Genomic DNA, 24013 nt, shown 5'->3' with positions numbered 1-24013 from the left:
GTTACAGTTCCCATAGTTGTTTAATTGCAGGCAGTTTCTGAATCATATCCTAAAAACATTTCCATATAATGTGTCCAAAAAGGACTAGCCCTTCATACCCAACTTTCAGCAAACAAAAGAGGTGAAAAAGTATAACCTCCTGCCGCTGTTTCAATCAAAACTGGAAAATTTTGATTTCTTAACTAAAACTCATTGACACTCTGATGCACTTTTCTATGTACATTTTCAGAATCTGAAATTGTTGCTTGATTGATTGATTGCACTCAGTTATTATTTACTGGTTCTTGCACTTGTAACAACAGCACAACAGATGTTCTATTCATATTTTTGTTGATTAAGATTACTTGAATGGCGTACAAATAAATCTTCTCTTATTCTCATGTACATAGAGATTGTTCATATGTGTTGAAAGCTCACCTAGTGTGTTTCCAAGGTACTCTTCCCCATTTTTAATTCAATCCTGCACTTAGACAATTTAAAAACTAAACTACAGATGAGTCAGTGCTTCGCAAAGGCAGCAATTACTACAGTGCTCCATTGCAAAGAGTAATTGGGGTCACCAAGTCTATGTTTGTAATGGCTTGGATGTTCAAAGCAGCCTCTTCTAACCACTAGGTGGCAGGACGAGTCAGCAGATTCTGGTGTTTCCACTGCATTGTCTTCATCACTTTTCCTCTCCAGGGAGAAAGAGGAAGGAGAGAGAGAGAAAGAGAGAGAGAGAGAGAGAATTGAAAACACAAGGAGAGTTTTGCAGAGAGTTAGACATCCAGGCTTTGAGAATCTTTCTGTTGCATGGCCTTTTCATTAACTAAAAGCAGCAAGAGTGGGAGGTTGTGGAGCTCTTCTCATCTTCGTACATGCTGTGTTGGCTCCAGTGATGAGAAGGTCCCAACAACACTGAGACCCTCAACACTTATACTTTCTCTCTCCCCCTCTTCCTCAACCTCAGAGCTACACTCACTGCTTTCCTTTGGATTATTGCTTTTCTTTTTTGCCGAAGAAGTCTCTGGAGGATTGAAAGAAGAAGAAATTGCACAAAGGATTAATTATTTTTTAATATTTTTTTGAAACTGAAGGTGGTTTTCTTTATCATCTGGCCTGTATGAGATTTTCTTGAGCTGGAATAATGTCTTTGTGCTGGAGTAGAAGCTCCTGGTTTCCACTGGTGTTTGGTGCTGCTCTGGTTGTTCTTACTGCTGGTAATGCTGGACCGAACCAGGAACGGAGGCAGGCTCAGTCGTCCTCCTGCTTTGGAGGCTTTGATCTCTACTTTGTTTTGGACAAGTGAGTTACCTGACACACTTTACCTGGCACTGTTGCAGGGAAAGGATGGATATGATGGTTTCTGTTGACATATGAAAGCCATTTATGTTAAGTGGAAAACATTAGCTGATGTAACAGGTTGAATGAATGCAATGTGTTATTTTTTCAAGAGTGACTTTAATGCTATATGCATAATGTATATAAATGCATACAGAAACATGCATCATCTTATGCTGTTCTTCTTCCAGCAAAACTCATCCCGTTTGCCAAAATATTTTTATGACATCACCACCAGTTCTGCCCTCATTATGCGTCTGCTGTCATGTCATGCAGGAAAATGGTTGGACTGATGGTGCGATGCCCTGACAGGCCCTAATCTACATTTCAGCATGTCATATGTCGACAGAGGGTAATGATTAGTGGTGTGTTAGATCTCTCATTCATAAGTCAAACGCAGGATGCACAGGCTACAAGTGTTGCTGCTGACTGCTGTGTTTGGTATTCATCTGTGTATCATATGCCATGTGGATGTTTTTTTTTCAGAATTCCCCATCAGTTAAATAATCAAAATACTTTCTGCATCATTATGTTACCTCATCTGTTTAGATCTTTGACATGGTCTGTGTATCTTAAATGGGAGCTAAGATGTTTGACCTCCCAAAATGAGAGGTTATTTGGATACATTAGTCTTGATTTGGAAACTATTTCTATGTTTATCTAATGTGGATTTCAGTTATCTTTGTGTTTTCTTTTAGCACTGCAACATGGGGACCTGACTTAACCCACCTCTTTGTTTGCAGTGTTTACTTGAGAGAATTAATAGACTGTTTTTTTTTTTATTTTTTGAGGCTTTTACTTTATTATAGTGTTTGAAGTCATCTGAAGGGAACAGATGGTGTATTTGCCAGTAAACCTTTAATTATCGTGCTCTACATATTTAGGTAAACAAGTAGTGAGCAATCTCATTCATCAAAGCTAGACTCAATTAAGACTTGCAGGCAGATAACTTTATATTGTACACAAATAAGCACACAGTTCCCTTAGCACTGAGAATTCACTTACCCAGGCTGTTGCATTTGGACTCTAACAGAGGACCTACTTTTGACATTTGTGTTTTGCAAGTCTGGCTTAAAACTATTTGTTTTTCCCGTAAGCCAAAATGCTTGCCAATTAGGTCACGCTCGTAGTTATCCAACTCATTAAACTCATCATTTTTCTTATTTGAAGGATGTGATTGGATTTCTGTGTAGCTCCACTGTTTACAGAGTTTCTACCTCCAGAGATGGAGATATATTTTCCAGTTGTCCTAAACTACATGTCAGTGCCAGCTGACAGGCCCACTGCTACTTCTTGGAAGAAAAATTAGGCAATTCTGTGTAATACAGAGTTAATTGATAGTGTTAGCCATGTTTTAACAATGCAGATTTACATGTGACCTGACAGCATTTATTGTTTGGCATTAGTGCACTGAATTAGCTTCTCTTATTTTCTTTTACTGTCTTTTCTCCAGGCAGGACCTTATATTTCCTCTTAGTAGTGATGCCCTCCACCTGCCCTTACTGTCCTCTGGCACTATCTCCCTGATCTCTCTTCTCCTCTTCTCTCTCTTCTCTATGTCTGCACTGCTTTTCTCCATTTAGTCCAGATGTTCCAGTGTTTCAGCCTGCTGGCTGGGCTGTTTGTGCTGGGACTTGTGTCATGGTAACAATGGAAAAACGGAGTTTGGGAATTGAGGGGTGGCTTATAAAAACACAGTTTAAAGGAAAGACATTTTGACGAGAATCAGCAGTGACACAGACCAAAGGTATAAAAGCTCACAAACTGTTCATGTTATAAAGCACATAGTGTAACTGTATACCGGTACTGATACAGAGAGTTAAATAATTAGACAGATAACTGCACTGACAAGCTTCTCTCCCACGTCTTAAGTTCTTTTATCTGTATTTCCTCACAACAACATGAAAGGATACAGCCAACTCTGTGAGAACTTAGAAGTAAAGGAACTGAGTGCAAGATGATTAACATCCACACTGACCTAGTTGTTATTACACAGCTGGATGCATGAAAGGTTGATTCAACACGACACGGGAATAACTGCAGGTACATTATGATGATTTCAGCTGTAATCTGAAGAGTACAAGATCTCTCCCAGTCCTTGGAGTAAACCAGCTGGCCTGCCAAAAACATTTGGTCATACCGAAATAATCTTTGGATTCTTTCTGTTCAGCTGTTCCCTTTATAAGCAGTTTACTCCATGCATGGATTGCAGAACGGGCCTACTGAGCACCATAGATAGATATAAAAGATGGTGCCTCCATGTCTGAAACGTGAAGCCAATGTGAAAGACACTTAAACCTGCATCCTTTCCATTGACCAGCAGGGGGCGAGTCCTCTAGTTGCCAAAAAAGTTGAATGCTGTGGAAATCTATAAGAAAATGACTCTTATTCTCGCTTGATTTATTACCGCAGGAAACATAACGGACTAATGGTCTCAAATCGCTAGTTTAAAGTCTGTTCCAATGTGACATGATGTTATTTTTGTAAATTGTGGTCCCATTTAGATTAAAATACAATAGCAAGTTCTCAGTCAGATGCTGCCCGCGCTTATCATATCTGGTTTCGACTACAACCTACAAACAGATGCAACACGACTATGAAAACTGATCCCAAGGAGATGCACAGCTACAACAAAAGAGACACAAACAACCACAAAGAGACAAATCACTGATTCAAAGAGGCATAAAATGATTGTAAAGACACACAAAATGACTACAAACAACATGGCTGCATCCCTTGTGGTTGTTTTGTCTTTAAGGGTGCGAGCCTTGCAACTGTCGAACGCGGTGGAGGTGGTCTACACGTCGCTGTCATAGGCGAGGTTATGCAGTTCAGATGCATAGCAGTGGTTAAAAACAGAAAAGTTCACATGAATTTGTCTTTTCCCTTCTCAGATCTGGGAGTGTGCAGAACCACTGGACTGAAATCTACCACTTTGTAGAACATCTAGCTCATAAATTCATAAGGTAAAAACATTACAGCTGTGTAATATCAAGTGTCTGTGGGAACACAGATACAACAAAACCATTACTGATCTAACAGAGTGTATTTGTCTCTCTACCTCACCCCAGCCCACAGTTGCGGATGTCCTTCATTGTGTTCTCCACTGAGGGACGGATCTTAATGAGCCTGACAGAAGACAGGTGGGTGCAGATCCCCAAAAAATGGTTTTAGTCCTTTAGCCTTTCTATCATCCAACTGAAAGGAATGAGTGTAAAACCAGATTTGGACAGAGGTCGCATACAGTTATGATCCATGATTTTTATGACCACAAAGAGATTCCAGACAGATACTTTCCCTCGCTGTGATCTGTCTGTAGTGTCATCGGTCTGAACAACTACTTAATCATGTGGTTGTCGACACATTGTGGACAGGTTTTGCATCTATCTTTCCTGAGCAACAAAATCTTGTCACAGTTTTAGTGCTTCCTTCATGTCTTATTCTGGAAGGGCTCATTTCCTTTCTATCTGCATAATAGTGTCTTGAGCCAATATACACCAGCTCTGTTTCAGATTGTTCATCGGTTACATATTGCTTGTATTTTCTGACAAAACTGCCTGTATGGAAACTATTATTCTGCTGCCACGCCTCACAGTGTCTGGGTTTTATTCATGAGTATGTTCACAAATGAGTCTGAGAAAATAAATTTTTCAATTAGACTAGATTATCAACTATCAGATTACTTTGTCCTCCGTATGTCTGCTTAGAGAACGCATTCGCAACGGTCTGGAGGAGCTCCAGAGGGTTCTTCCAGGAGGAGACACTTTCATGCACGAGGGCATCCTGAGGGTGAGCGGCCTTCATATCCAGCTCTAAACTGGCAACGACTCTGGCTCCAGAACAAACGCTACACAGGCCATAGCATAAATGACTGTTGTGTACACACTGAGTAGCTAGACCACTGTTTCAATCCAGCTTCTCTTTTTTCACAGGCGAGTGAGCAGATATACTATGGAAACACTGAAGGTGTGTATTTCTGTTCTTTGCTCAGACAGGCAAACAGGTACATTTTTTCCAGTGTAGGGTGAGCCAGAACTTTGAATACTTGCATTCAATTAGTGGTTCACAATTTCTAGGACACGTAAGTGGGTCACAAGGTCCACACGAGATGCTCACAGGAATATTAAAAAGTTAGGGGGAAAGCATTTTAACATATTTCAGCTGCATAGAATTGCATTTTTGTTTTCCCACATTTGAAAAACGGGACACTTTTACCGCCTCAGGCCTTCAAATTATTGGACTTGACCAAGCAGAACACATTCTTTGCTCACAGCTCAAGGAAATAACCTTCAACGAAGGGCTTTGTTTTAATTTGATGTGTGCCACGAGCCAAAAGTGATGGTTTAAATGCATTTCCTCTTTATCTTGGACTTACCTTCACAATGGTTTAGAATCAACCTGCTTCTATTTGGAAAAAGATGGACTTGTGTAGATAATGTGTGATTTAGTTTACAATAAATACTATAAAACAAGCTGTGAGCTATTATAATAATTAGATTTTGCATAATGTAACTACAAAACATCTTGAATAGTGCAATGAAGGACGTGACGAGGAAGTAAAACTGCAGCAGGGTTGATCAAATCGTTTGTGTCTGCAGGTTATCGCACCGCCAGTGTTATCATAGCGCTGACGGATGGAGAGCTGCACGAGGATCTTTTCTACTATGCTGAGAGAGAGGTGAGAGACAAAGAGAGGCTAAATGGGTCACACTAATTACAACCAGGTGAAACATGTGACTAAACACGTGATGGACCAGATGAAAGCTGCCACTCTGTACATCCGCACTTTGATCTGTGTCTTTTTGTCGGCAGAAATGGGGTCAGAGCATCTGTAAGATTCATACATCTGAACCCAGTCTTTCTCCTCACATCTGCAGTGGGTTCTAATCCATTTATCAGCTCCTCAGACCACTCAGAGTGTCAGAATCTCAGGCTTCATTCAGCTTTTTTTTTGCCCTCAGACACATGTTGACAGCAGGGATGGAGCTAGGCTGATTTTCCTAGTAGCTGGACATGTTCTTCTTGGAAGATGTGGGAGGTCTTAGCTTGTCACTCGGTGTCAACACAAAGGCGTCACTGACTGTAAAAGACGTATCAGGCTTATGTATTCTACTTGGCATTCAGGCATCTGTGTGACTTTTCTGTTGTTATATGATGTCTGAATGATATTATTTAGTTGGAACGTGGTGTTGCCCAACTTCTTGTAAACCCTAGACAAACAGGCCCGTTTTGACTATGTTTTGGATGATGTTGTGAAATCCAGAGGTGTAATTGAACCCAGGTGTTGAGCGTCTCCCTGTTTTTGCTGTGAATCTGTGTGCATACCTGGCAGGCCAACCGCTCCCGAAGTCTGGGTGCCACAGTTTACTGCGTGGGGGTGAAGGACTTCAATGAAACACAGGTGTGTGTTAAGTCAAACCCTTTAATGTCTCATAAAATTAGAGCTTTACGCTGAAATGTATATTGTACACTTTAAAATTTAGAAATCACAACTGTAGCTTGAAAATACTGAAACCGAAGTCTTTAAGGATTTAATGACACAGACTTTTGTGTGCTTTAGATTACATTAAGTCACAATTCGACCCAGTTTAAACATTCTGTGACTGTCTGTTCTCTCTTATATCAGTTTAAACTATTTATACAGCCTCCAGACAAACAGCCTGCCAACTCTTTTCTAAGACGTCTAAAGTATCTTAGTGAGTGAAATGTTCTAACAAGGACATGAAATGTGTTTTAATTGATGCAGCATTAAGTGTTTGGTAGCCTACTAACTGCAATGTGTCAAAACCTATTTTCCTTCATTGTTTGGTGTTAAAACTGTTTTAATATACCCTCTAAAATAAGGAAATTAGGTAATTTGGTAATTGTGTTCACATAAACTATGCTAGTTTAATATGTCCTACAAGCTTAACCAATTATAGGTCCGGCCAGACAGTTTCAGATGACATCTTAACAAATAGAGAATGTCTGAATAGAAGTCTTGGATGAATACATGCACAGTTGTAATTTGTGGTTTTAATTATTTGTTTCCTCTCTAGCTGGCAAAGATTGCCGACAGCAAAGACCATGTCTTCCCTGTAAATGACGGATTTGAGGCTTTGCAAGGGGTCATTGATTCGGTAAGTGTTAAACTTTTATCCACACACATTTTATTCAACACAGATGCTGATTATATTGCCATTAATACCAGCTATAATCAGGACTTACAGTTAGATGAAAGGTACCAGGAAATTACTTTGCTTTAATGGACTTCATGTAATCTCTCCCATCACATATCCTTTAATCTCTCAACTCACTGATCAAGTAGAATACAGGGAAGAAGGTAAAATAGGTTTAAATCATTCTAAGTCATTCTAGTCATGCAGCCTGGTCAGGGCCAGAAGTCCAGGAAAGCCTGCTGTGACTTTACTGCTTTTGATCAGGACGACTTCTTCAGGCCAAACATGATCAAAGTATGTGCTGTGTCTCCTAACCTCATTGGTGTTCACTCAGAAGTGTGTATTTTCAAGCTTGAGAAATGAAAAACAGTTTGTTGTGAAGGCGCTGCTGTCACTGGGATACGAGGTCTGTAGAGCCCAGATAAAGATCAGGCATCCAGTGTCATCTGGAGCAGATTAGCAGCAAGCTGTAAACTGTCGGCTCTTTCTCACGTGAGTAGGGCAGTCGGTCATGAATCACTCTCCTTCAAGTTCAGAGTTACAGTAGGTATGTTCCTGAACAGCAGCAAATACATAGTGGAGTACATTTGCAGAAGAAAAATTAGAGTAGCTGCAAAAGATTATGCGATGACCACATAAAGGTTGACTACGGTTAAAACTGGCCATTGAAATGGGAAAAAAGTAAGCTACCATGATAGGCAGACGCTCACACTGTGAGCATAAGATGGACAGCACCAAACTATTCCCGTCGGGAAACACAAACCATGATGCTTTTCTCATCATCTCCTCAGATCCTGAAGAAGTCCTGTATCGAGATCTTGGCAGCGGAGCCCTCCAGTATCTGTGCAGGAGGTACGACAAGGAAGATATACCTGCCGTTCATCTTCCTCAGATCACTCAAAGAAGAAAATCAGACAGTTACATATCTTAACTGATGCTCTGTCATTTGTCCTTTGTGGAATTTCTTTTTCACATGGGTCTTCTCATTATTATCGGTGCCAAAAATGCAATTCTGCATCTAAAGAAAAAAGAAAAAGAAAAAAAATAAAGCAAAATCATGTATCAGAGTATCAAGCTTAAAGAAAAACAGAAGCCAAAACGGAACACTAGGGCTAATATTGACATTGTATCATTTCCAGCCAGTCATAGTAGATTGTTTTATACAAGACACTGTTCTCCTAGTTGTAAGGATGTATTTAGACCCATGTGTTGGTTTTGTATAGTTGGATGCAATTAACAAAAATCAGCAATAGAGCTGCAGAAAGCAGTGTAAAATGTACACTGTTTCATAAAGACGAAGATGATATTCTCAAGTATTTTGTTCACAATCCAAAGATATTCCGTTTACTGTCATAGATGGGTAAAGAAACCAGAAAACATTCCAATTTATTAAGCTGGAATTTTCTAAAGAAGAAAAACAACAACCTCAAATTGCTTAACCTGTTGTCAATAATAGGCTATTAATTTATTGGTTGACAACTAATTGATTAATTGCTGCATGTTACATGTTGACTATTCAAGTTTTGCTGACAATAAAGTCTCTCTAAAGACATTCAGCACTATAACATGGCAATAATGGTGGTGAAGTTGTTCCATTTTAGAGTGATGCAGAACTTTTACTTTGGACCAAAAGAACACAAAATTACCTGGTTTATTATAAGTTATTTTTAACTGTTGTGGTTTCATACTATATGTGTTTTTCCTCTTGTCCTTAGAGTCCTTCCAGGTGGTGGTGAAAGGAAACGGATTCCTCCACGCGCGAAATGTTGACAAAGTTTTGTGCAGCTTTCGAATCAACGACACCTTAACTAAGAGTGAGTGAAACATCGCTGTCGCTTAAAACGCTGTTGTCCCTGATTCACTACATGCACCGTTTCTGCACGTCAGCATTTTAAATGAGCACACATGGACTCGGAGCATCAAAGTTTATCACTAAGTTCATTTACAGGAAAAGCAGCTGGAATAAACAGTCGAGTGAGCAGGCCATTGTAAAGACTTCTCAATTACACATAGCTGAGTTTCCCAAAAATCAAACACCAAGTCATCTGCACAGCTGGACTCCTCGGTGATTAAATAAACTGCTGCGCTGCTCTTACTGGTATCATGGCCTTTTTAAAACAACACATTGTGTAATTTTACAGCCTGGAAAAAAGCCAAAATCAAGAGATAAATCGGAGCAGTACCACACACAAGGCAGAAAGACAAAAAACAGCCCTTAAGGATACAACCAGTTTCCACCAGAGGCTTTACAAGCAACTTACTGTAACCACTTCCTCTGCAAGCCACAGTAGCTGCAGGAAGGGCTGCTAATTACAAAGGAAGATATTCACCAGCACTGGTGCACAAATAAAATGTTTGCTGCCCTGAAGTAAAAATGATAAACAGACAAGATTCTTTTTTAAGTTCACATTCCGTTGTCCTAGTGTCTCAGTAATTTGAACCATCATTTGCTTTTTTTAATCTTTAAAATGAGATTCTATCCATTGGTCTGCTCCATTAAAGATGCCCCATGCCATGTTTTCTATCTTCATCATGTTTTTTAAACCACATTCATTTACTGAATGTATACATGCATGAAAACACATCTGTAATGTTTACAAATCACTGAGAAGATTTTCTTCACTTTCATGTTGGTTACTTTGTTAACATTCAGCACAAGCAGTTTGCCTTTTAAATCTAATTCTTGTGAATAAGTGTGAAACATTTTCTTAGTATTAATTAAATGTTTTATGTTTTCTCTGAATCATAATCATTTCTGCGTGATACGACATCCAACTCCCTTGAAACTGCGGTCATGGAAGCAATTTGAGTCAAATTATCTCCTTATGTCAATCCCATTATACTCGTACGCTCCTCCTCCTCATTCATTCATTTCTCTGGATTGTTTACACACAGTCTTCTGGCATTTGTTTGCTTCACATCGGGGGCACGCTTTAAATGAAAATAGTTAGGCCATATTTAGCTCGCCTGGAGATAAATGTATGATGGTACATAAGGAAAACCATTTCTCGGATGATACATTCTCTCTTGCCCTCCATGACTCCGCCGCTCCAGCCTTCTATTCTGCACATTTTGAAAATATGGCAAAATGGTATAAAAGGAAAACAGCTATATGCAAGTACATGTGTTAAGCAGATGAAACAGTGTTTGAGTTTATGTCTCCAGGAAAAAGTAGCAGCAGCTACAGTCAGGCGCGCTGGGTTTTGGCAGGTCCTGTCCTGAGCTGTTCATTGTTTTGGGACAGATGTTGCAGTGGACAGCTGTGTGAATACTGGGAGACAAGACTTGAAGAATGTTTGTATATGCTTTTCAACTATCTTGCCAAAAGTTGAAAGATGAGAGGATCCGTACAATTTTCTTGTCTGTGTGATGAGCTCGACTGGAAAAAGGGGGAAAAGGCGGGTTAAAGTTAACAGGATCCACCTATACAAGCACCTTGAAAGCTTACTAACATGTCATCAAGATGTTTGTTTAAACTGTATAAAACAAGTGTAAAATGGGGGTTTGTTTCTGGTCAACAATATGTCAATAATCATAAAATCAGGATTTGACATTTGTTTGGCATATTACTTTGCTTTTGAGCTCCTGCTAGGCAGACTTTTGTTACTTTTGGACAGAGCCAGGCCAGTTGTTTCTGTTTGTTTCCAGTCTTTTTGCTAAGCTAGCAAAGCTAAGCTAACCATCACCTCAATATTTTACCATAAAGACATACTATTGGTATCAAACTTCACATCTTGCTCTTGGTATGAAAGTTAATAGGGGTATTTTCCAAATAATGGAAATGTTGTTTCGAATATTATACTGCCAAAAGTCTGCTGACGTCAGCCAATCAAACCAAGGCAGCTGTTTTCCCAGAATCCACTGTGTAATGACAACTATCTCAAAGGCAGCACATCGGCCGTCATCCTCACCAATAATTCCAAATAATTTAGCGGTTCAAGCTGAACTCTGGACATTTGTCTGCACCTCACAGTAAAACATGACCTCTTTGTGCGCCTGGGGAGTAAACAGTCCAATAAAACATCATGATGTGGACTTATGGATGTTTGCCAGCATCTTTATCCTTGAGGGGCGTGAACAGTGGAAACCTGCAGACTGCAACGAATCAGGTCCCATCACTTTGTCCTCTGCTTCAACAGTATAAGGCTATTCTGAGTGCAAGGTTGGGGAAGAGATGAATTCTGCTATCTGGCCCAGTTTATATTGGCGTGGAGCTGTGTTTGGCAGCACTGACCTCCCCTCCCCTCTGTCCTCCATTGTGTTGCGAAAAAAAGAAAAGAAAAAGAGCAGCCGCGTGTGTTGATTTCCTCAGTTCTGGGGTATGCTCTGAGCCTGCCAGGATAAGCAGACAGGCTTGGGCGACGATGCTTGTTGGAGCCACTTTTCTAACAGCCAGCTGGACAAGGCGAGGACCTAGATTTCGTCTGAAAAACAACAAAAGAAAAATGTGGTGAAAAGGTTTGTATTGGGCTTTCTGTGAGGGATGCAGATGCCTTCAGATGGTGGACAACAAAGCACTTGTTTTGCAGAAACACTCCTCTCAGACAGCTTGTTAATTGAGTTACAGTGAAAGATGTGACGTCATTTAACTTCTATAAACATGTGCGTGGTTTCCTCTCCGTTACCGTCCAACATTTACTGACCTAAAATTAAGTCATGTGGCTTTATTCAGTCGACAAACTAATCCTACTGTGATCAGGCTAAACAATGACGTAATCTGAAAGGTGATTCTAGTATGATTTATGGGTAAAACCTACTGGTTCAGGAGCTTTGGATGCCTGTTAACCACAAGGCAAGTCTGGAAAGTTTGGCTGGGGCTGATTTTCATGACCTCTTTCCCCTTTGCAGTGGTGAAGCCTTTGATTGTGGAAGATACATATCTGCTCTGTCCTGCACCAGTACTCCAAGATGAGGGGATGTAAGTCGTAAAACCTATTTAAATAAAAGTCAGGTTTCATATGGCACTATCTCCTTTGATACTTTTTTTCTTCATCCATTCCAGGACAGCAAATCTTTACGTCAGTATGAACGAAGGCCTCAGTTTCATCTCCAGTTCGGTCACTATTACCACAGTGAGCTGTGTGAGTACACGCTAATACGACAGCATTTAGCTTCAATGCTTTTTTTTTAATGAGGGTGCCATGGTGCATTCCAAACACACAAACAACAGTCAACAATAGATAGCAAACGAGGAAACAATCCAATTTTAAGATGTCTAAATGATGGATGCAAATTAATTCAAGAACTTCAGCATCAGCAGAATCACCGTCTTGAAGTACGGCTCAAAGCTTTAAGCCCTGAGAAGTGGTTTACATCTATTGCTCCACATATTCAGACAGTCTGTGTTGACGTGTCTCTGTTCCAGTCTGATGGGACCATCCTGGCCATCGCTCTGCTCATCCTGATGCTGCTCCTGATCTTGGCTCTGCTCTGGTGGTTCTGGCCTCTCTGCTGCACTGTGGTGAGTTCCCTCAAGCACACATGCATTAATAACATGCTCACATTCTGTTTTACAGATTCTGGTCCACCCTCATCACATTTTAGATGGCTTCATACACTTTCAGACTATTGCAAACCACATGACAGAGAGAAATGCTTTTTTCAGGTCTATCTTGCCTGGCTAACGCCCTCCTAAGGCATCTTATTAACCTCAACAACACTCACATGGTAAGGAGGTTAGGATCTGTGAGTCAATAAGGGCACACAGCCTCCTCCTTGCAGCTGAATTTAGTCCACACCCAGGAGAGGTCAAGGCCAACAGGTGAACATATGCTCAAGTAATTATGCTGCTGTGGAAATAATTTGTGTTTCCAGGGGTCACAGCAGGTGACCTCTGGGTTTCACCTCTCAATACTCCTTCTCTATATTCACTGGAGGACTTTTTAAATTTTTCCATCAAAAAAGGCTCTGAATAATCTGAACTTCCAGTTAGTGAGGTGGAAATAAAAACCTACACAGCTTGAATGTTTTGGGTTCATGTCTTTGTTACTATGAGATTTCTTTAGAAGCAAGATAACTCACCTGAAGTGAAATGCCTCATAATAAGTGCTTTTATGCACATCTGCTCTGGATACAATAAAAAGAGGAAATGCTTTTGGAAAAAACACGTCTGTGCCATTATTTAGACAGCGGTCAAACTGCCAGCATTGCAATATTTCAACAAACTCTCCTGGTACCAGCCATCCTCTGTCAAAATCTGTATTTCTCCTTTCAAATAAAGAGCATGGTGGGTCTTCAAAATTCACTCCAATGTTTCCAGTGCTGGAAACAGGAAAGTTGAGATCTGCCAGTGAGAGATGTCAGCTTTTACAACATGGCTTTCTCTCCCTTCGCTTTTTTGTGTTCTTGTCCATTTATTTGCAAATTCAAGCCTGCGCAGCAAGTGTGTTTAGGAAAGCGAGTCTGGGTTACCATGGGGAATCATTTGGCGTTCCAGGATTTGGAGAAGCATGCAGGAAAATTACAAATAAGAATCAGAATCCCTTGATTTGCCAAAAGCATTTAGTGTAGCAGAAACTTTCTGCGTTGCACTGGTGACAGCTCATGCGGCGACATACGGAGGCAAAAGGGCACAAGGGGAAAGTGCAGGGCACAGGCTAAGGTGTAGACTATTTAAAAATGTGCAGTCAGACAGTGTTGCAGTTGTAAAAGATGCTCTGAAAATGGAGCTAAATGGATAAAGAGTTTACATCAGATAAACAAGAAAACTGGGAAAAGCAAAACAGTTTATGGATAGCATTGCTCCAAAAGAACTTGAGAACACAGAATACAGTATTTATAAGCCTGTTACTCTTCCCTGCTCTTAATCAACAACCTCAGACCCAAAAATCTGGACAGCAGATTTCTAGGTCAGCGCATTTCTCTTGTAAGTAGTGAAGACTAAGAGGAAAAAACAATTCCTCAGCCATGTGTTGTTGTGTAACCATCGTTTTGCACATAGAGAACACATTGCTCTGACATGCAGAATTTATAAAAATACCTTTTGATACATGTGTTTGTGACTTCTGTCATCGTCTGATGTAAAACAGCTCCTACCTTTTTTCCTCCTTCTCGTGAACTTTTTTATTTTTTTCCACAGATCATCCATGAGCCCCCACCACCGGCTGTGGAGGAGAGTTCGGTAGGAGCTGCTCCGTCTCCTCCTCCTATCTGTTTCCAACGACACATAAAACAGAGCTCATGATTTAAGATTTCGAAGGCTGCCAATGTTTAGGTTGTGTAATTGTTCAGTTTACTTTGACAGCTTAAACCTCAATGGCCATTCGGCATCATTCACTCACTGCGTGGCTGAAAACTCTCGCCTTGCTTTTGCAGTTCATCGAATATGATGAGCGAGTTAACGCCCTGTTAGAATAACAATGGAATGCTGACTTACAGCTTTCCCCCCTTTTGCCCTGATTTAAAGAGAACAGCGTTTCTGTCCAAGAGCTGATCTCTCTGTTTCTTGGACCCTCAGTAAATACAATGTTAAATTAAACTCCCTAATAATACCAAAAATGACATTTTACATTTATTTGCTGAACACAAATATAATGAGCAAACTCATGTGATTAAAATACATTCTGACAATCCAAAAACAAAATGCAGTATTAGCAAGTTAACATGCGACTGCGAGACATATTAGGCTGCATTTATTTGCATCAAATCAAATTGAGAATTAGGTTTAACTGGTGAATTTATTAGAAAAACAAACTCTAGTGACAGCCGTGGCCTTAAAGACAACTTTCAGACTTCATTATGGTTTCCTCTGACAAGTTGGTAGATTATGAGTCAGACGGGGTGTATTAAAGAGCTGAAACATCACAAGTTCAGCCAGTGGGCTTTGTAATTTTCTCTGATCTCACAACCAGAGCAGAAGGGACAAAAACTAGGGCTGGGGTTGGATTAGGGAGGGCAGACAAAGAGGTATTTACTTGAGATGAATTGCCCGGTGACCACCGAGAGAATATTTATATGAGGTAGCTTATAGGTTTCCATTTGATCTGTTTATTTAAAAAAAAAAAACCAAAAACTGAGAACTCCACCTTTTGTTCCACTAGTAAAGATTAATTCACTTTTTTTTTATTGTTGAATGGATCATTAATAGCCAAATAAAACCTGCTTTGTGTTGCTCTGCTGCAGGATGATGAGGACTTTGAAGCCCCTAAGAAGAAATGGCCGACTGTAGATGCCTCCTACTACGGAGGAAGAGGAGTTGGGGGAATCAAAAGGATGGAGGTAAGATCTAATAAATCTCAAGCAGCCAACTACCTGTTAAAGATAAAGATGCTGAAGTTATACCTGCTAAGATATAACAGATTTAGATTTACCACTGAGGTTGTTGAAAACACCTGTAATTAAAGATCATTTTCCAATGAAGGAAAACATTATTTGGCAGTAGAATAAACTGATGACTCTCCTCTTCATCATCAGGTTCGCTGGGGTGAGAAAGGCTCCACTGAGGAAGGAGCAAAGCTGGAAAAGGCCAAAAATGCCAAAGTAAAGATGCCTGAGCAGGAGTATGTGCTGGCCCCCACTCGGGTTCTCAACAATGGCATGCACAAGCCCCCCGGACAGCGCAAGTGGTACTCACCCATCAAGGTAGCAGAGCAGGCAGCCGGGAGGAGACTGTCTGGAGAATGTGTTTGGTCTGCAGATGCACTGTTTGTGCACTGCTGATGTAGGAATTATTGCTTTCAACATAACAAAAAATAGAAACGTTGGTGGATTTGTGAGTTATTTGTTCAAGACGTCTGTAAATATAGCTCAGCTTACAGTTAATTTATTAAAGCATTCTTGATTGTTTAATAGCTCTGCAGGGAGAAATGCTTTTTTTCAGCTTTTAGCATGTGTGGGGCATAAAGTATAACATCTGAGACAAATTACCCCATGCTAATCTGGCCGAGGATATGTGAGTAGTAGTATTATTAAGATGTCATAGTGAACGTAGCACGAGATGTGTTAAGGTAATAATGCTTAGGCGACTACTGGCACATGGCCACTCCCTCAGGGGACAGCATGGGGTTAAAAGACTCATTCTGAAGCCTTCCCAGTCAGCAGGGGATTGCTAATAGAAACCAGACTGCTGCTGGACTGACCTCCAGAGAGAAAGGCTGCACAGCCAGAAGTTTTGTGAGGAAAAACAGCTGCATTTTCTGCTCTTATCCTGAAAATATTTGCTGTTTTTAAAAACTATGAGTAGTGACCATTTCCGTTAGCCACTTGTCACTGAAATATCTGTAGGAATGAGATTGCACTGGTTGTTTTATTGCAGCTGGAGCAAAGAAGTGTGCAGCATGGAACAGTGTTTTTGAATGATTAGAAAATAAAATAAAAGAGTTGACTCAAGAAGATTGTTTTTCCTTAAGAATCTAAGAAATGACTGCCCTTGTGTTGGTGTGTTCTCTGTTTCCACAGAGCAAACTGGATGCATTATGGGTGCTTTTAAGAAAAGGCTACGACCGTGTGTCTGTGATGAGACCTCATCCAGGTGACAAGGTAAGAAAAACACCAAAGCTTTGCTGGTAGGCACTTAACATGCATCAGTAATTCGCCTTTATTTCATGAGCTGACGTAAGGGTTTGGCTGTGTGTTAACATTTGGCAACCGAGGATTAGCACTGGGAATTTTGTGTCTGAAAATGTTGAGAAAATGGACCAGCTGTAAGCAATGAAGTGTGCGCAGAGAGACCGATGGGAAAGCTTGTGGCGAGGTGGGATTTAGACAGCAGCGTCTGGCTACAGCGCTCTGCAATGTAAAGATATCTGGTGAAGTCATTATAAAAAGGCAAATATAATTCCTCAAAGGCCGGCTGCAGTGGCGGATAACAGTGAGATGACCTCTACAGTTGGCAGTAGACATGTATTCTGAGACTGTGGGAGCTACAAGTGGTGAAAAACTAAGGCAGAGGGAATTCTGTATATGATAATCCCTCATCACTGAAGTTTATGTAATGCTTCATACTTTTCTGAAAACTGTGTCACTGCCATACCATTACCTCACAGTTAAGAGACGAAAATTTGTAAATCCACTCTACTACCTTCCCAACTGTAAATGTCAGCAAGCATTTAGCTTCACTTAAGGGTTACTTCAGTGTTTTTATGTAATTTGTAACATATTAAATGAGTTTCAGTTGTGAACCAACCCAGACAGTGACGTCTGCAGCTCAAAGAAAATCCTTTATATTAGGTCTATGGAAGATCTGCCCCCATTGTTTTCACAGGCCTGTATAAGCTGGCACACAGCTGTGCTGAAACTTGGAAGAATATACAGCTGAATTTGTAATATGAAATTATGCTCATGTGGCCATGACTTAGGGCTGAGATCATCTGAAACTCTGATGACACAAAGACAGAATATGAGGAGCAGAGATCCCAGGGATGAAATATGATTTCTCTGAAACCTATTGTGAAGACACCAGTTACAGTATGTCAGGCTGGTACTGCGGAAAGATGCATCCAATTATGTGCTTATCTGATGATGCAACCATAAAAATCAGATTATTTCATTTAGTGTATGCTTTGTATCACTTCAGATATATGATATATGGCATTGCGTGTTGTAAAAAGCTGACAAAATGCAAAAAAAAGAAAGGAAAAATCAAGAGAAGAAACATTTTTAAGGGTTTGTTTCAAAGGGTTTTGTGGATCTCATCTCACTAATTGTAAATCAGATATAATAGCAACAGACTTAAAACTAATGAAATACAGACACAAGACAAAATCATGTGTTGCTACAATAAATACAATATTGTTCACTATGTAATGAAAAAGCAAATCTACATGCGTACATATGCTCATACACATATATATGTATGCATGTATGTATATGTTTGTATATGCATATTATAATTGATATAAAAGAATGAAAAACATGCTTGATTTAGGAGTCATGCTGTTAATTAAATTTAAAAAATTCAAAATCTAATCTAATACAGCATGGTCACTGTGACAAATAATCAGCAGTAATGTTTCAGTGACAATTTGTGCTAAACTGGCTTCAACAAATAGAAATTACAAAACTAGATTACGAAAAAAAATTGTTGGCTATGACATAAGCTTTGTATCTTTTCAGACTGATCTAACAAACCCTTGTTTATTTATCAGTCATGGCCACTTCTTCTTGCGCCCAACTAACATGCAGTGCAGTTAGCAGTACTCACTGAGGAAATGTGCTGACTGTGCAGCAATATGCCTAGTTTATGCAGAGGAGGATGAGAAGCTACATCTGGAGCCAACAGCTGATTAATCCACCTGAACGAATCTTTAAGGTGAACTAGCTCACCTTAAGGGACCCACTGTCAACAAGCTCTAGCTGGAATTATAGACGGTGGGTTATTTTCCATGTTTTCCTATGCAGTATACAGCAAACACACCAGTCTGTAATTAGAAATGTCTTCCTCACTGTAAAAGCACTTCATTAGTTCACTGGAAAAAGAAAAAAAAAATCTTGGTTTTAGTTTCCTTGAGCTGTAAACAGCCTTGTTCTTGTTGCAATTAGGGATGTCTTGTCAAAGCCTTGTTTTTTTTTTTTTTATAAGTTTCCATAAATTAACACAAAGAGAGGGGGCAGAAACCCAAGTCAGGGTTCTGTTTAGTGTCAAATATTTCTGAGCTTGAAAAGACTGGTGTGTTTTTAGAGTTTAGTCAGAGTCAAACAGAGGGAACAACTGTGCTGTCACGTATTTTTCTTTGACTGATTGTGACTTTAGCTGTAACTATGATACAATGCAAGAGTCTAAGAGATATGAGGATCCATATTATAGGGTCTGTTGGGAACTAATGGATCAAATATACAGCAGGTTATGTTTCTTTACCCATCCAAATGTATAACTTACATCATTTTGCCTGGTTTTGTCTCAAAGGTCATTTTTCCCCAGAGCTGTCATTCCTTATCTGTCCACTGCAGCTCCATGGTCCACTCAGAGCAGCTGCTCCAGGGGTGTAGTTTGTTGCTGGAATACGACAGTCTCTCTCGCATGATTTCACTTCGGTTTGGACGAGGTGAAAGTGATGGCAGGTCACCTTGTCAAGCTGAGTAGTCGCATAGTTGCTCAAAAGTAAAGCTGCAAACGAGAATTACAGCACACTTAGAGAGTTGCTGATGTTAAAACACGTCATACAGCTGTGTGCGAACAATAGGAAATAGCTTTTGTGAGTGAGAGCCACAGTATCATCTGCTGCAGTCATCAGTCCATGCAATTTGTAAGAGAACTCAGCAAGGGCCATTTTTATATCTTCGACTAATTCAGCTGTCAGAGCACAGAAAGTGTGCGTTTTGTCAAAGGAGGAAGGCTTAGAAAAGCAAAGGGCCTCATTTTTCTAGCTGCAGAGAATGAAACTAGTATGTTTGACTGAAGAGGGAAAATGAGAGCGCAAGAGTTAAATTATATAAAGGCCTATACTGTCTACCAGAGGTCTGGGGGTTTCAGGGTTCTGTGCAGTCTTTTAGCTGCTCCCAGGATGTTATACTTGAATCTGGTGCAGTGACTCTTCCAGTGTGGGGGTCACAGCTCCTACTGCTTCTTTTACCACTGAGACCACTGTGTATTTCACCTTCCACATCTGTTCCAGCTGTTCCCTTGATACTGCTTGATCTTCTCATGCTCCTTCTTCCAGATGTTACTGTCAGATAAAATTGTCACATCAATCACAACGATGGCAGATGTGACAAGTCAGTGGCTTGACAAAATAATGTTAGCAGCAGCTCGAATGATTGCTCAACCAAAATATTCCTCTTACACTGCGGTCTGTGAATGTGTTGTTTTTGGGGACTTGTCTCCGATGCATTCCAATGGGAGAGGCCAAGGCAGAAAAGAGAAAAAATGGACTCTAAATCAAAATCATCTCATTAAACTAGATTGTCCCTTTTTCACTGTGTTTCTTAATTAGAAATGCTGTATGTTCGCAAAAATGTTGTCTATTGTGTTTCATGTGCTGTATTTGTCAGACGTGAACACAAACATAAAGGCAGCATTCAAACGGTCTTCTTCTCTCATTTGTTATGTCAAATTTAGTCTGATCATGTGGTGACAAATTCTCAGCTACTGAGTTCCATATCTTGTTCAGGTGTGGCTTTAGAGGACAATGATCGGACGGTGTGATCACCACTCACACACTCCTTTGACCAGTGACTGTAAAAGACTACCTTAAAATGCAGCTTTGTTCAGACAGCGTGGTTTGACAGACGATCTGCCACATGACGCTCTGGATGGATGTGTCCAACAACACGATCATGTTCCCCAAAATGTCCGTCAACTTCACCAAACAATCCAGGATGAGACTGCTTGGTGAAGGGACTTGTGGGACAGCATTCCACAAGTCAGAATCAACCTCCCTTTGGACTCTATGTGTCAGAGATGTGTGACTTGTCGCAGATATTGACGTTTAGTTTGTGGTTTATGACCCGTACTGTCCACCTGCCCATTACCTGTCCTAAGCCTGATGCTGCGGCCAACCACAGAAATTTTCATTTGACTGGCGTCAGCACAAATCTATGTCCATTTCTTGACAATGTCTCAAATACAGTTAAAAGAGTCCACTTTAATTTGGGATAAATATTCTAGTCAGGCTAACCCTTTGATGCACAAAATGGGTTAAAAGAGACCCAAATCCAATGGAAAATGGGTATCTCCTGAGCCACATTGCGCATCAAAGGGTTAATGTTAGGGCTGCACAGTGGCTCGGTGGTTAGCATTATATTTTATGAATTTTTTTAGCTTGATACGGGTCAACTGTGAAGCGAATATAGACAAGGAATAATGTGTTAACAGAACAATAAACTGGTGAACACAAGACCCTGGGAACACAGAAACACCTCCTTTACTGTCTGCTAAATTACTTAAACGTCTCAATTCTCAGTCTGTGGCAAGTCCACTGTTTTCTGCCAGTGATATCTGTCTGTTTTTCATTTTCAGGGCAGATGCATGAACTTCACCCGCACAAAATCGCCCCCTCCTCGCTACCCACACTACAACCACCATGCATCTCCCATCTACAACCCCTCCAGCAAGAATCCTCCTGCCCCCCAGGGCACCCTCCCACCGACCCCCAGCAGCCCTCTATCAACTCAGTCGTTTTCCTTCTCCACCCTTCCCTCGCTGCCTCCGACGCCTCCTCCCACTTCTACCACTCCTTCGCCTCCCATCACTCCTCCCCCTTACACGCCACCTCCCAACCGGGCTCTTCCTCCGACCACCCTGTACATACCTGCTGCACCGGAGCTCCCACCCACCCCTCCACCGTGTGCCTCCCCAACCGGCTCGCTGCCTCCTCCCCCACAGGGACCTCCTCCTGGGCGAGCCCCTCCACCCGCCCGCCCACCGCCTCGGCCCAGCCTGTAGAGCTCTGGCAGCAGACAGGAGAGCATCACACAGGATTGAAAACGGAAACGCAGAGTCTTACCAGCGTTCATAAACATCCTTGATTGCACCTGCTAGCGAGGATATGTGAGTGCCTTGTGCCACGCTCAGTGGGCTGTGGACTTTCTGCCTTGTGAAGAGGAGCAGCGAGGGGCTTGTTTTCAGCTATTTGTCTACAGGGACTTTTGTACACATTTAGCCCAACAGTGCAATTGCTTGGATGCTTGAATTACAGAGACATTCCCTATAAATGAGGCCATGCAGGTCAGCTCAGAAACATTTGCCTCCATGGTCCTCAGAGGTGCTGCAGGCCCTGTTGCCCCCTCCATGAACACACCAGATTGGATGAATCCTGACCAAGAAGAGGAACAATAAGCTCATACTAATGCCTCCGTACTTATGGCCAACACAGGGAGCACCGCTGTGGTCAAAATGGTCATGACACTAAAATATGTGCCTCTCTAACATTTCTGTTTGGCCTAAAACGAGATCAGAGACTCAAACATTCCCACACAGCAGATTTAGGATGATTGTTTTGACCGTTCTGAATTCTTGAATGTTGAGCAACTGCATGCAATAGTGCTTGAGTCAGCATTTTTTCTTTTTTTAAATAACATTTGTACTTGTTTTATACAAATTAGATACTTTTTTATTTGTGTTTTTATTGTCGTGTAGACTACAGTCTTTGAGTGTTAATGTTAAAAATAGGAAGACGATCATTAAACACATGCACAGCAAGTGTACTGAAACAGCAAAGCAACATATCTGAACCTCTTTTGTTCATCTTTTTATGATACTCAACCAGCCCAGTGTGAGTCATAGCTGGGCTCGTTTTTGTGCTCATCAAAATAAACAATAAATTGGGATTTACAAGACACCATTAGCTCTATTGCTATAACTGAGCTGACCAAGATGACTGCAATCACAGCTGTAATGAGCATAGCATGTATCAAGATGTGGATGAATGTGTCCAAATCAGGGAAAAGCTTTGCACACCGTCTCGCTCGTCCACCCACGGCTTCTAGCAAAGTTTTATGTAAATAATATAACCATGTGTGTTCAGATATTTGTGTGCCTGTGCGTGTCAGGAAGAAAGTGAGAGTCTAGTCTCCTATCATAGCATCAGTTTTATCACCTTGGACAAAATTTGCTGTTTTGTTTTTGCAGAAAATGTTTTCAATTGCTCGGAGCGTGGATCATGATCAAAGCTGTTTCATGTGTCATTAATAAGAAGCTGTTCTTTGAAGATGATCAGATGAGTCTCGGCGGAATGCAAAGCAGATTTCAAGACCGTGTTTAGCAATCAGATAAGCGGCGAGAGAAAAGAGTCTAAATGCCAAAATTGAAATGACAGTATGTAACCTTCCATCCGTACAGCATCGAGACACTTTTTCTGCTTAATTCAAAATACAAGTAAACAATTTAAGTGTATAAAACCCGACTCTGTCTTTCTGTGCTTATCTACAGATACAATTACTGACTTGTAAATCAGTTGGATTTATTTGCTGGCGAGGTGAAATCAGCCACTAAGCCATTTGTTTGTTGTCTAGGCTTTTGTCAAGAACCTGTAAAGACTTTAACGACCATAGCCTGATATTGCCTTAAGGTACTTTTATCCACTATGGTCCCCCTTTAAAACTCTCCCACATGCCATTTGTCATATAGTAACTGAAGATACAGCAAAGTTTATACCTGTTCTGTTTTCTTTTACTTCGTCTGCTGGGATCAGTGGGTTCACACAGCAAAGTGGCTGTTTGCAAAAAGCACCTCTCTCTCTCTGTGATAGGAAAAAAGGAAAAAAGAATAGAGAGTGCATGGCTTACTAATTCCAGATGTCCATAATGTTGCATTATGTCACATGCACGAATGGAGTGAGCTTGGAAAATATTAGGCACAATCTAATCCTTAGGAAATGTGGACAGGCTGCTGGAAAGGCGCACTGGTGCTGATCGTTCGTGACATAATTTAGGGACGGGAGAGAGAACGGAGCTGAATAACCAGCTATAGTTTTGTAGTAACTCCTTTTTTTTGGTTATTTGAAGCTGACAATGTGCAAGGGCATTTAATATTGGGCTGTTTCCAGTGGCTTTCCCATGTCAGACAAACTCAGTGCAAGATGTCTTGGCTCTGTTGCCAGCTTTTCTTTTCACATTACAGCACAGATGTCTAACATATATAAACACTGCCTCACAGATTA

At 40.8% G+C, this 24013-nt stretch overlaps 1 protein-coding gene and 1 long non-coding RNA gene across 2 annotated transcripts; one reads left to right on the top strand and one right to left on the bottom strand.

Moving 5' to 3' along the window:
* Positions 1-716: 716 nt before the first annotated feature.
* On the top strand, positions 717-22691 carry antxr1a (ANTXR cell adhesion molecule 1a). The gene is made up of 18 exons (XM_023287265.3): positions 717-1284; positions 4215-4286; positions 4392-4463; positions 5028-5109; positions 5253-5286; positions 5919-5998; positions 6653-6721; positions 7359-7439; positions 8270-8330; positions 9194-9292; positions 12327-12396; positions 12481-12559; positions 12844-12939; positions 14557-14598; positions 15600-15695; positions 15891-16058; positions 16875-16955; positions 21373-22691. The coding sequence occupies exons 1-18, from the start codon at positions 1127-1129 to the stop codon at positions 21796-21798; spliced, it is 1866 nt and encodes a 621-aa protein (XP_023143033.2). The 5' UTR covers positions 717-1126; the 3' UTR covers positions 21799-22691.
* Positions 9398-21377, bottom strand: LOC118471413 (uncharacterized). The gene is made up of 4 exons (XR_004848725.2): positions 20012-21377; positions 19294-19521; positions 14514-14627; positions 9398-11902 (listed from the first exon to the last, which is right to left on the bottom strand). It is a non-coding gene; the product is annotated as an uncharacterized LOC118471413 (long non-coding RNA).
* Positions 22692-24013: the final 1322 nt, after the last annotated feature.

The sequence above is a fragment of the Amphiprion ocellaris genome, chromosome 6 (assembly GCF_022539595.1).
Source record: "Amphiprion ocellaris isolate individual 3 ecotype Okinawa chromosome 6, ASM2253959v1, whole genome shotgun sequence".
Classification (NCBI taxonomy): domain Eukaryota; kingdom Metazoa; phylum Chordata; class Actinopteri; family Pomacentridae; genus Amphiprion; species Amphiprion ocellaris.
The sequence above is the reverse complement of the archived record's forward strand: the minus strand, read 5'-3'. Positions and strand labels throughout refer to the sequence as shown.